Source organism: Microtus oregoni, unplaced genomic scaffold (genome assembly GCF_018167655.1).
Source record: "Microtus oregoni isolate MIOR12 unplaced genomic scaffold, Mior012 000000F_ref0000247, whole genome shotgun sequence".
NCBI classification, from domain to species: Eukaryota; Metazoa; Chordata; class Mammalia; order Rodentia; family Cricetidae; genus Microtus; species Microtus oregoni.
In genome coordinates, this window is record NW_024543059.1 from 601,900 (window position 1) to 614,714 (window position 12,815).

The 12,815-nt window shown below is 43.7% G+C and overlaps 1 protein-coding gene across 2 annotated transcripts in view; it reads left to right on the plus strand.

Moving 5' to 3' along the window:
* The first annotated feature begins 448 nt into the window (after nucleotides 1-448).
* The window catches only part of LOC121453539 (DNA polymerase delta subunit 3), a 37,814-nt gene continuing 25,447 nt past the window's right edge, over nucleotides 449-12,815 (plus strand). For both annotated transcript variants that reach the window (XM_041660407.1, XM_041660414.1), the window contains exons 1-3: nucleotides 449-587; nucleotides 1,243-1,298; nucleotides 10,941-11,043. In XM_041660407.1, coding sequence (XP_041516341.1) covers nucleotides 528-587; nucleotides 1,243-1,298; nucleotides 10,941-11,043 — 219 coding nt within the window. In that variant the 5' untranslated portion in view covers nucleotides 449-527. The remainder of the gene's footprint in view (nucleotides 588-1,242; nucleotides 1,299-10,940; nucleotides 11,044-12,815) is intronic.

The window sequence follows — 12,815 nt, forward strand, 5'->3', positions numbered from 1 at the left end:
TAGAATTAGCTCAAGATAAGGTAATTAGCCTCTGGACCGGCAACATTCCAATCTCTCCACAGCACATCAGTCCAGCAGTCTCCGCAGACGTGGCTTCTTTGCAAGAGTTTAGTTCACACCACCCCCTCCTAGGCATTAGGAATGAAACCCAATTGGGAAAGTGAGCCACCATTGAATTTCACTGCTAGACAGCAAAAGGTATTCTCACTTTCCAAGCGGAAAAACTCTTGCTCAGAGGGGTGACATATATGGTCCTGAGTCAGCAAAAGTCTTACTGACAAAGGAGAGATTGGAAAGCTCCCAGGTGCACTCAGACAACCAAGCGCGCACCCTTCACTTCCGGTCTAAACCCAGTTTCCTCTACATCAGCCCGGGGCTGACTCTCAGTAGTCTGTCCCTCGTCTGCTGCCGTATCGCGTCGCCTCGTTGCCTTGGGAGACGACCCGCGACCTGGGAGTGAACGGATCCGTTTCCCGCCGGCGGGAGCTGCGGCTGTGTCTGAGCAAGGGGCTCGGAGCTGCACCACCATGGCGGAACAGCTGTATCTGGAAAACATAGACGAGTTCGTCACGGACCAGAACAAGATCGTGAGGAGCTGGGACCGGGGGAGGCGGATGCGAGGGGCCCTGGGCCTGCCAGGGCGCGGGGGTCTCGACTGGGTGCTTGTGCTTGGGGGACCTGCCGAGCGGGCACGGGCACCGCGACGCAGCCGTGGGGGAGACAGTCCCGGCGGGCAGAGCCTCTCGCGGGCTCCGAAGTCCGCGGGCCCCGGGCGTGCGAGAGGGGCGCTGGGCGCGGAGCCCGGGAAGTTGGCCGGGCTCGTGAGGCCTCCTCCCCATGCCCTGTCGGGTGGTGGGTCCCTCCAGCCCCGAGTGTGCGGTGCAGGAGACACGACGTCTTTCTGGGCTACCGACTCCTGGTGGTTTATCGTCCAGGAAACGTTTTCTCTTCCGGGATATTTAAATACTGAAAGCAACAGGACCCGCCTCTCTGGGCTGGTGTAAAGATCAGGAAAGATCAAGGTCTTTGCCCTCGTGAGCCCAGGGGGACACAGTTTGGTACCGATCAATCAATATGAAACATCTTAATATTTGTAAAATAAGTATCTTAGTCTTATTTGTCACAAATATGTTACAGGACATAATCATCCTAGAACAAGAATCTTTAGGCGCAGACTCTAGGCACTTACCTGTACCCTGGAATCGTCTGAAAAAGCCTTAAAAGCTGTTCTTTCTTTTTCAGGTCACCTACAAATGGCTAAGCTATACGCTAGGAGTTCATGTTAACCAGGCAAAACAGTAAGTCCCATTTACTGCTAATTTTAATGATGTTGGAGTTTTCTTTCATTTTGTTTTTAACGCTTGTAGAACTCTTAGGTTTGAACCGCTCCCCACGCCCCCGGGCTAATAGAAAAGAATATCATTTTTGTCTTTGTTTTGTATTGAGTGTGTGTGTGCACACGTATGTGTGCGCGTGCTTGTGTATGTGAACGCGAATGCCCAGAGGCCACGGAGCACAAGGGAAGGTCAGTATGATCTTGGGCTCCGTTCCTCCCTTTCCAACTTGTTCTCTGCGTACACCAGACTGGTTGGCCTGCAAACTTCTGAGGCTCCTTCTGTCGGCCTCCCTGGCCTCCCTCTCACCACAGGAGAGCGGTGCTACCTTACCCAGCTTTGTGTGGGTTTGGAGATTTGAACTTAGATCCTCGAGCTTGCGTGGGAAGTGCTTGACTCAGCCATTTCCCCAGCCCTGTTTTTCCTCTCTTTTAGTTCACTGGACTTGTGTACAATGTGTGGTGATAATTTTGCTGGAGTTTTTTTTTTTTTTTCCAGACTTTGGCCCCTGGTTAACATCACTCCGTGTATTGATTTGGCTCATATATTTGAGCTTTTGGTCCCCAGCCGGTGGCACTGTTTGGGGAGGTTTAGGTACAGCCTTGCTGGAGTAAGCGCCTCACTGGAGGCAAGCTGTGAGTGTTTCTAGTCCTTTCCCATGGCATGTTCACTCTCTGTTTTGTGTTTATGTTTGCGTTGAAGATAGGAACTCTTGGCTTCCTGCTCGACCTCCCTTGCCTGTCACACCTCCCATGACGGACTCTTACACCTCTGGAACTGTACTCCCGAAGAAACTCTTGACTTCAACAGTTGTTCTTGTCATGGTCTTTTATCACAGCGACAGTTTTATTAGATGGGTCAACCGTTCCTGTGTATAGCTCAGATTCGTGCGTCTGCTGCATTAGATCTTAGATCTTCATGTGTTCGTTAGGCCTGACTTTAGCCCACATTCTCATAAAGATTCTGTTGCTGTGATAAAACACTGACTAAAACCAACGTGGGGAGGAGAGAGTTTGTCTTACAGGGCAGGGACTGAAACAGAAACATGAAGAGGCAGGGCTCACCGGCTTGCTCTCTTTGGGCTCGTTCTGCTTGCTTATACACCTCAGGACCATCTGCCCACTGTGTGCTGGGCCCGCCTACATCAGACGCCCCCCAGACATGCCCGCAGGTCCTCAGTTTGGGTCACCTGTTTCTGAGTGTGCTGAGTTGACAACTGAAGCTATGACAGAGGCCAACACGTGTTTGACATCAGCTATCTGATAGTATAGGGCGTGAGAACTAGAGCCAACACGTGTTTGACATCAGCTGTCTGATAGTATAGGGTGTGAGAACTAGAGCCAACACGTGTTTGACATCAGCTGTCTGATAGTATAGGGCGTGAGAACTAGAGCCAACGAGCTGGCACACGTGGGCAAAGGTGCTTGCTGTTGAGCGCGATGGCCAAGTTCAAATCTGAGGATTAGACAGCAGAGAGAACAGGTGATCTTCTGAGCTCCACCCACGAGCTGTTGCATGTGTGTACGCACACACACTAATTAAATGTAGTTTAGAAAGATACTAGATTATTTTTTAAAAAATATTTATTTATTTATTATGCATACAATATTCTGTCTGTGTGCAGGCCAGAAGAGGGCACCAGACCTCATTACAGATGGTTGTCAGCCACCATGTGGTTGCTGGGAATTGAACTCAGGACCTTTGGAAGAGCAGGCAATGCTCTTAACCGCTGAGCCATCTCTCCAGCCCGATACTAGATTATTTAAGTGAAAGTAAAAAGAGTGCTTAGGATAGCCAGAGCACTGCCCTTCTTGCCTTCTGCAGCATCTTTGTTGTTGTTGTTGTTAAAACAGGTCTGACTTGAGGCCAAAATAAAAATGGCAACTTTGAAATCAATGTTACAATGTTTTGATCTACAGAGGAACAGAATGCTGTCTAAATCCCAAGAGGAAGGATGGGTTAACCATTTGAGAAATCATACATGGGTTAAATGCCTGTTTAGTTTGTCCTGCTCCTGGGTGGTCTGATTTTTATTTGTTCCGTCAGTGGTTGGAGTTTTTTTGAGCCATGCTGACATGGTGCATGTCTTAGAAAGCCCTGCACTCTAGAGCAGGTCAGTTGGGCTTTATTTGATCTAACATTCTATGGGTGTAGGAGACTGATTTTAGCTGTGATGGTTACACTTTCAAGACCTGAAAGTGTTAGTTCGGAGCCAGGTTTAGACCTGTTTTTACCAATACTGCCTAAGGTCAGCTTTGACCCAAACCTAAGAGCTGCAATAACTTTGGGAATGGACACATATAAGAGCTTTATTTATTGTCTGCTATAAACAGGGCCTTGCTGTGTAGCTCTGGTTGGCCAGGACTTTGAACTCAGAGATCTGCCTCCGCCTGGATTAAAGGCGTTGAGTGCCGTGCCATATTCTGTTCAATGGTAAGGGTCTGACTAGGCAGTGAAGCAACTGCTGCTATACTCACCTAATAGACTCCAAGATGCGCTTGACAAATTCTAGCCTTAGCAACCGTCTGGCTGCTGCCTGTGTACCGACTTCATCTCATGCTCCATACCTCCCTTCCTGTAGTCTCAGTACACATGCTTTTCAGCAGGTATGCTAAACTCATTCTCAGCCTAGGTTCCTGGAATGTTCCTTTCTAGTTTTTACCTTCTGGTTTCAATTAGGATTTCATGTGTAACATTTTTTTCTCTAATCTGTAATACTGTCACACTGCTGTTAGTTCTATAAAATATATTTGAACTACCATTGAATGTATACAATTTAATGTTTTTTAGTGTTTTCACAGAGTTGTACAGCTCTCACCACCATCAGTTTTTGTTTGTTTTTTACCTGTTCAAAGCAGGAAAGACATTTAATACCAATTCAGACATCATCCCACTTAGTAAAACATAAGCAACCCAGCAGAAGCATGATGAAAAGTTTTGAACCATTCAAAATATAACCAGAGGGGTTAGAGAGGTGGTTCATCAGTTAAGAGCACTGACTGCTCTTCCAGAGACCCGGATGCAGTAACTCCCAGCATCCACATAGCAAATCACAACCATCTGTAACTCCAGTTCCAGGGGATCCCACATCTCTGGCCTCCAAGAGCACTGCTTGCGTGCATTGCACAGATATACATGACTCACTCATGAGCATTAAAAAGCAAACAAATTGGAAACAGCCCTGACATACTTTGCATCACTAGTGATAAGCTGAATGCAAATTAAAATGCCATGTGGTACTTTTTCCTTCTGTTGCAACCACAAGCAATTTTAGAGTATTTTCACCAGTCCAAAATGAATCGTTAACTGTTAATGATTACTGGTTTTTGTTTTGTTTTGTTTTTGCTTTTTGAGACAGGGTTTCTCTGTGTCCTGGAACTCATTTTGTAGACCAGGCTAGCCTTAAACTCAGCGATCCGCCTGCCTCTGCTTCCCAAGTGCTGTGATTAAAGGTGTGCACCACCACCGCCCTGCTCAGTCAGTGTTTTTTAAACCTCTGTATCAACTCACCTTTCCTAGACAACCATTCTTTCTGTCTATAAAATATTTTTATGTCTGTGTGTGATATATATATGTATATATATTACATATATAATATACATAGTGTATATAAATCATAGTATACTTGTCTGATTTCTTTTAATATGTTCTCAAAGGTTTTCCAGGCTTTGTGGTGCCTAATTTATTTTTATGGCCAAATAATAATTCCATTATATGATATACTAGTTTCCTAGCTCCAAGGTTGTAACAGAGTACTGAAAACGAGAAAACACTAGAGATGTATTGACTTCTGCAGGTTGTCTGTGCACATTCTTGATGGTGTTTGAACCACAGCTAATTTGATTGTTGATGAAGTTTGTCACTGTTCTGATTATATGAATGTGTAACAAACTGGCCCAAAGTTTAGTGGCAAAAATAGCCATTTTCTCACACAAATAGATTCTGAAATTTGGACAGGGCACAGTGGGAATAGTCTGTATTAGCTCTGTGGTTTCTGGGGCCTTATTTGGGCAGTGTCAGTGACTGAAGCCTGGTCATCTTCATTCTTTTTTTTTTAAATATATTTATTTATTTATTATTTATACAGTATTCTGTCTGCTTGTATGCCTGCAGGCCAGAAGAGGGCACCAGACCTCATTACAGATGGTTGTTAGCCACCATGTATTTGCTGGGAATTGAACTCAGGACCTTTGGAAGAGCAGGCAGTGCTCTTAACCGCTGAGCCATCTCTCCAGCCCTTCATTCATCTTTTTGTATGTCTGACAGTTAATGCTGTTTGTCAGCTGAACCGTCGCTGTGTTCTGATGATCTGCCTGTATGGCTAGGCTTCCTTGCAGCATGGTGTCTTTAAGCAGTCAGATTTCTTGCACAGCCCCTCTGGGCTGTAACACAACAGAAGCCACTCCCCGTTCTGATTTGCATCACATGCCAGCAGTGCCTCAGTTGTCCTTCCTGATTCAGTGCTGGGCTCCACCTCTCAATAAGAAAATGTAGAACAGCAGGTAGGCTAGGAGATGCTGTTTCAGCCATGTTTAGACTGGAGAGATGACTCAGCCGTTAGAGGCTAGGCACACAATCAAAAATACAAGAAAGTGTAAAACAAAAAAGTATGGTGGCGCACGCCTTTTATCCCAGCACTCAGGAGGCAAAGGCAGGTGGATCTCTGAGTTAAAGGACAGCCTGGTCTACAGAGCAAGTTCCAGGACAGCCAGGGCAACAAAGAGAAACCCTGCCTCAAAAAACAAAAAGAAACAACAGAAAAGTGTTGTTTTCAGTTCTTACTTTTTAAAAGTATTATCTTAGTCTTTGTGTCTGACAGACAATATTCTTTCTCATTGAATTAAACAAGATAATTTCAGATTGTGAAAATGTTATAGAGGACTAAAATTGACTTAGTTCTGGGGGAAATTATGATTAGAACTGATAAGGGGAAGTTGTAATTGATCATATGTGTAGGAAATATATTCTTCAGGAAGTCATGTTGTGTCACTCATTTTTAAGATCATGGTGGTGCACATCTTTAATCCCAGCACTCGGGAGGCAGAGGCAGGTGGATCTCTGAGTTCAAGTCCAGCCTGGTCTACAGAGCGAGTTCCAGGACAATCTCCAAAGCTACACAGAGAAACCCTGTCTTGGAAAGAAAAAAAAAAAAAAGATCATTCACAGGGTCTGGAGAGATTGCTCGGAGGTTGGGAGCACTGACAGCTCTTCAAGAGGACCTGGGTTCAATTCTCAGCACCCTCATGACAGCTCATAACTGCCTGTAACTCCAGTTCCAGGGGACCTGACGTCCTCACACAGACATACTTGCAGTACAATGTACATAACAATACAAATAAATCATTATTAAAAAATTATTTCACATGTTGTTAGAAATAGAGTGCTTGGCTTTCTTAAATGAGACAAACATTAAAGTATGTGTAAATTGCTTTTTTAAGGGCTTATTGTGAATTTCTCAGTAGAAAGGGAAATAGATTTAAAAGAAAACAAAACAAAAAACAAGTGAGAAAAAACTAATAAAAAAACTGGGAAACCTATGCAGAGGGCACTGACTGCTGCCATAGACAAGATGAAGAGCTGTGGAGAAAAGACTGCATGGCTGAAGCACTCCAGAGCTCTGGGGCATGGTACTTGCCTGTCTGGTCTTGTACTGCATGGTTCTAATTAACATAACAGTCAAGTCCACCGCCCCTTCTGACATAGTCACTGCAGTGGGGGAGACTTGAGAGAACAGGTGGAAGAAGCCACGAAACTGGCAGAAGACGGGACAGCCTTCAGAACTGATGGTGTAGTGGGAAAGGCAGCCACATAAACAGGTTGAGTGTAGCTTAGGTGTCACACTTGGCAGAGGTGCTCTGTTAGACGGGCTGTGTTAGGGAAGGCATGAAGTAGGAGGTAGTCCTCAGCTTTTGTCTTGATGAGGAATTAGACCTTTACAGCCCTGGCTGGCCTGGAATTCTCTGTGTGAGCCACACTGGCCTTGAACTCAAAGAGATCTGATTTCTTCTGCCTCCCTAGGATTGAAACAGGTAAACAGATCTCTGACTCAGGGAAAGAGGTGAACAGTCCTAAGGGGTTGAGCTTTGACCCTTTGTTCACTGCTTAGAACACAAGTGGCCGCTCAGTAAAGTTGTGATTTTTTTTAATCTTTTTTTTTTTTAACTTGCATTTTAAAATTTACTATGACAGCCTCACAGGTAATGATGGTGAGAAGAGAGTTCAGTTGACACTTGGATTGAGAAAGTCTAGTCGAGGTTCGGAGCGAGTAGAGTCAAGAATTAGTTGGGAGGGAGAGCTAATGAGACTTGGCACCCATTGCATAAGGAGAAGTAAAGGGTAATGATTCCCAGATTTCTGGCTAAGGCGGTTTGAACAAATGGTGATGTCATCAGGGAAAAATGAAGCCATGGACTTGTATAAAATAGATCATGGAGAATACTGTGGGGAGACCAACCATATTCCATGTCTCAGGAAACCATAGGTGCAGGCTAAGGGGCGGCTGGTCATACTAAAATAGAGGAAGAAGATAGCTGAAGACAGCATCAACAGTAAGGAAAGGCAGGCACAGGAACTGGGAATCACCTGGGGCAGGTGCAGGAAGAGAGCCGTCAACCTTGAGGTTGAGGGTTTCTGTGACCCCCTCTCCAGACCACATCTTACCATGCCGCTCCTGGTGACCTGGAGTTCACTCCGCTCAGGCTGGTCTTAAACTCACAGAGCTCCACCTGCCTCCCCCCCCCCCCCACTCACACCCCAGGGTTCAAAGCTCTCAGAACTTCTGAGCCTCTGGCTGTTGTTGACTAAAGTGTGGCGTGTTGTAGAAGCTCGCTAAATATTTCCTTTTGTTCTCTAATTCGCTAAATATTTCTTAAAGACAAATGATGTGCATCACCTTATCATTAGACTAGGTATTGTGGAGAGCCAGCTTTTAGGGTTTTTAGGTGTTTGGGATAAAAGTGAGTAAAGATTTTTCTCTAAGCATTTCTGCATTTAATGTGTGTCTTGTCCCTTTTTTTAAAATTTTTATTGAGCTCTACATTTTTCTCTGCTCCCCTCCCTACCTCTCCCCTCCCCTCTCCTTTAACCCTCCCGCAAGGTCCCCATGCTTCCAATTTACTCAGGAGATCTTGTCTTTTTCTACTTCCCATGTAGATTAGATCTATGTAAGTCTCTTCGGATCCTCATTGTTGTCTAAGTTCTCTGGGATTGTGATTTGTGGGCTGGTTTTCTTTGCTTTATGTTTAAAAAACCACTTTTGAGTGAGTACATGTGAGTGAGGTATTGGGTTACCTCACTCAAAATGATGTTTTCTAGTTCCATCCATTTTCCTGCAAAATTCAAGCTGTTGTTATTTTTTTCTGCTGTGTAGTACTCCATTGGGTAAATGCACCACATTTTCCTTATCCATTTTTCCGTCGAGGGGCATTTAGGTTGTTTCCAGGTTCTGGCTATGATAAACAATGCTGCTATGAACATAGTTGAGCACATGTCCTTGTGGCACGATTGAGCATCCTTTGGCTATATACCCAAAAGTGGTATTGCTGGGTCTTGAGGAAGGTTGTTTCCTAATTTTCTGAGAAATCACCAGCCACACTGACATCCAAAAGGGCTGTACCAGCTTGTATTCCTACCAGCAATGCAGAAGTGTTCCCTTTACCCCACAACCTCTCCAGCATAAGTTGTCATCGGTGTTTTTGATCTTGGTCATTCTTACAGATGTAAGATGGAATCTCAGAGTTGTTTTGATTTGAATTTCTCTGATGACTAAGGATGTTGAGCATTTCCTTAAGTGTCTTTCAGCCATTTTAGATTCCTCTGTTGAGAGTTTTCTGTTTAGGTCTGTACTTCATTTTTTTTTTTTTTATTGAATTATTTGTTCTTTTGATGACCAGTTTCTTGAGTTCTTTGTATGTTTTGGAGATCAGACCTCCCTCTGATGTGGGGTTAGTGAAGATCTTTTTCCATTCTGTAGGCTGTTGTTTTGTCTTGTTGACCGTGTCCTTTGCTTTACAGAAGCTTTTCAGTTTCAGGAGGTCCCATTTATTTATTGTTTCTCTCAGTGTCTATGCTACTGGAGTTATAATTAGGAAGAGGTCTCCTGTGCCAGTGCGTTCAAGTGTACTTCCCACTTTCTCTTCTATGAGGTTCAGTTCTTCTATGGCTTTATGTTGAGGTCTTTGATCCATTGGACTTGAGTTTTGTGCATGTTTATAGATATGGGTCTATTTTTATTCTTCTACATGTTGATATTCAGTTATGCGAGCACCATTTGTTAAATATACTTTCTTTTTTCCATTTGATATTTTTTGTTTCTTTATCAAAGATCAGGTGTTCGAAGATGTGTGGATTGATATCCGGGTCTTCTATTTGGTTTCATTGGTCCTCCTGTCCTTTTTTTTTTTTAATATTTATTTATTTATTATGTATACAATATTTTGTCTGTGTGTATGCCTGCAGGCCAGAAGACTGCACCAGACCCCATTACAGATGGCTGTGAGCCACTATGTGGTTGCTGGGAATTGAACTCAGGACCTTTGGAAGAGCAGGCAATGCTCTTAACCGCTGAGCCATCTCTCCAGCCCCCCTCCTGTCTGTTCTTATGCCAATACTAGGCTGTTTTCAGTACTGTAGCTCTGTAGTAGAGTTTGAAGTCAGGGATTGTGATGCCTCCAGAAGTTCTTTTTTGTACAGGATTCTTTTGGCTATCCTGGGTTTTTTGCTTTTCCATATGAAGTTGAGTACTGTTCTTTCGAGGTCTCTGAAGAATTTTGCTGGGATTTTGATGGGCAGTGTCTGTGTCATGTTAATGAACACTTAGATACTGGCTGGTGTAAGCTCTTGCTACATTCTACAGTCAAGAAACATCTGAGTCTAAGTAATTCAGCAGTGTCAGAGGTGGACATATATTTGCCATCATGTTCAACATGGTATCTCTTAGGATTACTAAGAACCCCAGATCTTCTCTGTCCCCAAAAGCACATACAGACTCGCAGCTTTTTTTTAAATGTTTATTTATTTATTATATTATGTGTATATCATTCCTTCCACATGTGCCTGCAAGCCAGAAAAGGGCGCCAGGTCTCATTATAGATGGCTGTAAGCCACCATGTGGTTGCTGGGAATTGAACTCAGGACCTCTGGAAGAGCAGTCAGTGCTCTTAACCTCTGAGCCATCTCTCCAGCCCCCTGACTCGCAGCTTTTTTGAGAACAGAGTTTGTACAGTGTATGGATTCAGATGATAAGAATTACTCATGTAGTAATGGCACTTCTCTTTTATGCCTCAGGATATGAAGGCTAGAAAACTTTATTCTGGATCTCATAGCTAGATAGTGACTCCCTGTGTATCTGCTACTTAATCACTGCCACTGTTTGGCTGTGGGTTCTGTCCCTCTTGGCATATTTCTAGATTTATCTCAGTTACTTCCTGGTCACTGAGCCAGTTCAAACAAGTTGGCTCTAGTCCCATGCTCCATCTAAAGTCCACCCGTTGTTTTTCACAAGTCTGCCTGTTCAGTAAGTAAAAAATATATGACTTAAGTCATGAGTTAAGAGTTGATGAGGCGAAGATGCATATTAATGAATCATTTCTGTCTTGTTTGGAACAGGATGCTCTATGAATATGTTGAAAGGAAACGGAAGGAAAATTCGGGAGCTCAGCTGCATGTTACCTACTTGGTGTCTGGCAGCCTTATACAGAACGGACATTCTGTAAGTTCTCTTGTAACAAGCCTACGTGTGTATGAGGTATAAACAGTATTAGAAATAACAGAAGGAAGAACCAAGATTGAGTGGTGTGGAAGTTATAAGTATCTCTTGAAGAGAGTATTTTGATTTTTCTTTTACTTACTTATTTATTTATTTATTTATGAGACGGGATCTCTATGTATAGCTCTGACTGTCCTGGAACTCACTCTGTAGACCAGGCTGGCCTCGTACTTGGAAATCCATCTGCCTTTGCCTCATGAGTGCTGGGGTTAAAGGCGTGCTCCACCACCACCCAGCATATTTAGAAATTGTAAACTTAATCTGACACTCAGGAAAGTTTAGGTGATATCTTGGCTGTGATGAAGTGACTGTCATTATTGGCTAGTTACCTAGGAAACGAGACGTTAGAGAGTAGTGTTCTTTGAACCTCTTTTTCCTCTTGAATATGTATAAGGACACTGGTTTTTTAATTTTCATCCTTTTTAAATTTCAAGCCACAAACTCAGGTGTTAAAAAAGGAAAAAAGAAAAACTAGTTGACTTTATTTTTAATTTGAGCACTCATTTTGATAGGTCACACAGAGTGGCCCACTAGTGGGGAATAGGTCTGAAGGCTAGCTGCTGGTGCAGTCCAGAGGCGTGAGCTGGCAGTCTGTGCTGGTGTGTGTAGCGTCTTCTGTCCTAGTCCACCAACATTTGGGTACTGCTGCTTTTTCATCTCAACCACAAAGCAGTCTCAGGTCTGCTGAACTCTTTCTGACTTCATATCCTCCTCAGGGGTGGGCACATGCTTTTTGAAACTCTCAAGTGTTTAAGGCAGTGGTTCTCAACCCTCCTAATGCTGTGACCCTTTAGTACAGTTCCTCATGTTGTGGTGATCCCCCAACTACTAAATTATTTCATTGCTACTTTCTAACTGTAATTTTGCTACTGTTATGAATCACAATATAAATGTCTGATATACAGGGTATCTGATACGTGACCCCCAAAGGGGTTGCAATCCACAGGTTGAGAACTGCTGGTTAGTGGGTTCTTATTATGCTAATTAGGCCCTGTTAGATTGTTCTGTCCATTCATTACAAGTTCTCATTAGCTTTTTTGTCATGGTTTTTGGTTGAGAATGACTTTTTTAAATCACCAAATTTATTAATTTACCAGAAGTTACAAAACAGTCAAGTTTTAAGTTGGAGTCTTTCTATGAAGGACAGGTCTCACTTGTGCAGCCTGGCTAGTAGACTAGACTGACCTCCATATTCATAGAGATCCACCCGCTTCTGCCTAGTGCTGGAAAGGTGTAAACACCACACCTGACCTCTTTGAAGAACATTTGTTGAAGCTGAGTGTAGTCGTACATGCTTATAATTCTAGCATTTGTAAGGTTAATGCAGAAGAGTCAAGGCTTTGATGCCAACCCGGATAAGACATCTCTCAAAAGCATAAAATAAAATTCTAAAATGTAGCAAAAATCTGCATCTTCTGTCTGTCAGGCTTGAGTTTTCTGATGCTGGACTTGCTGGGATCTTCACCTCGGCAAGTGCCCATTGCACCAACAAGGTGCCGTGTCCTCTGTTGGCCTGTGCATTTTCAGTAGCCCCAAGCGTAGGAGCACTTGACCATACTGAACTGCCTGCCTGTCTAGATTATTTCCTTAGGTGTGAAATGACTACTGCCCTAAGGCTGAAGTGCAAGTCTTCAGTGTTTTAGTGGTTGGTTCCTAATGCTTTTTCTCATAAGCCATGAGGAGTGTGCAATATGCAGAATGTGGCATTTTGAGGA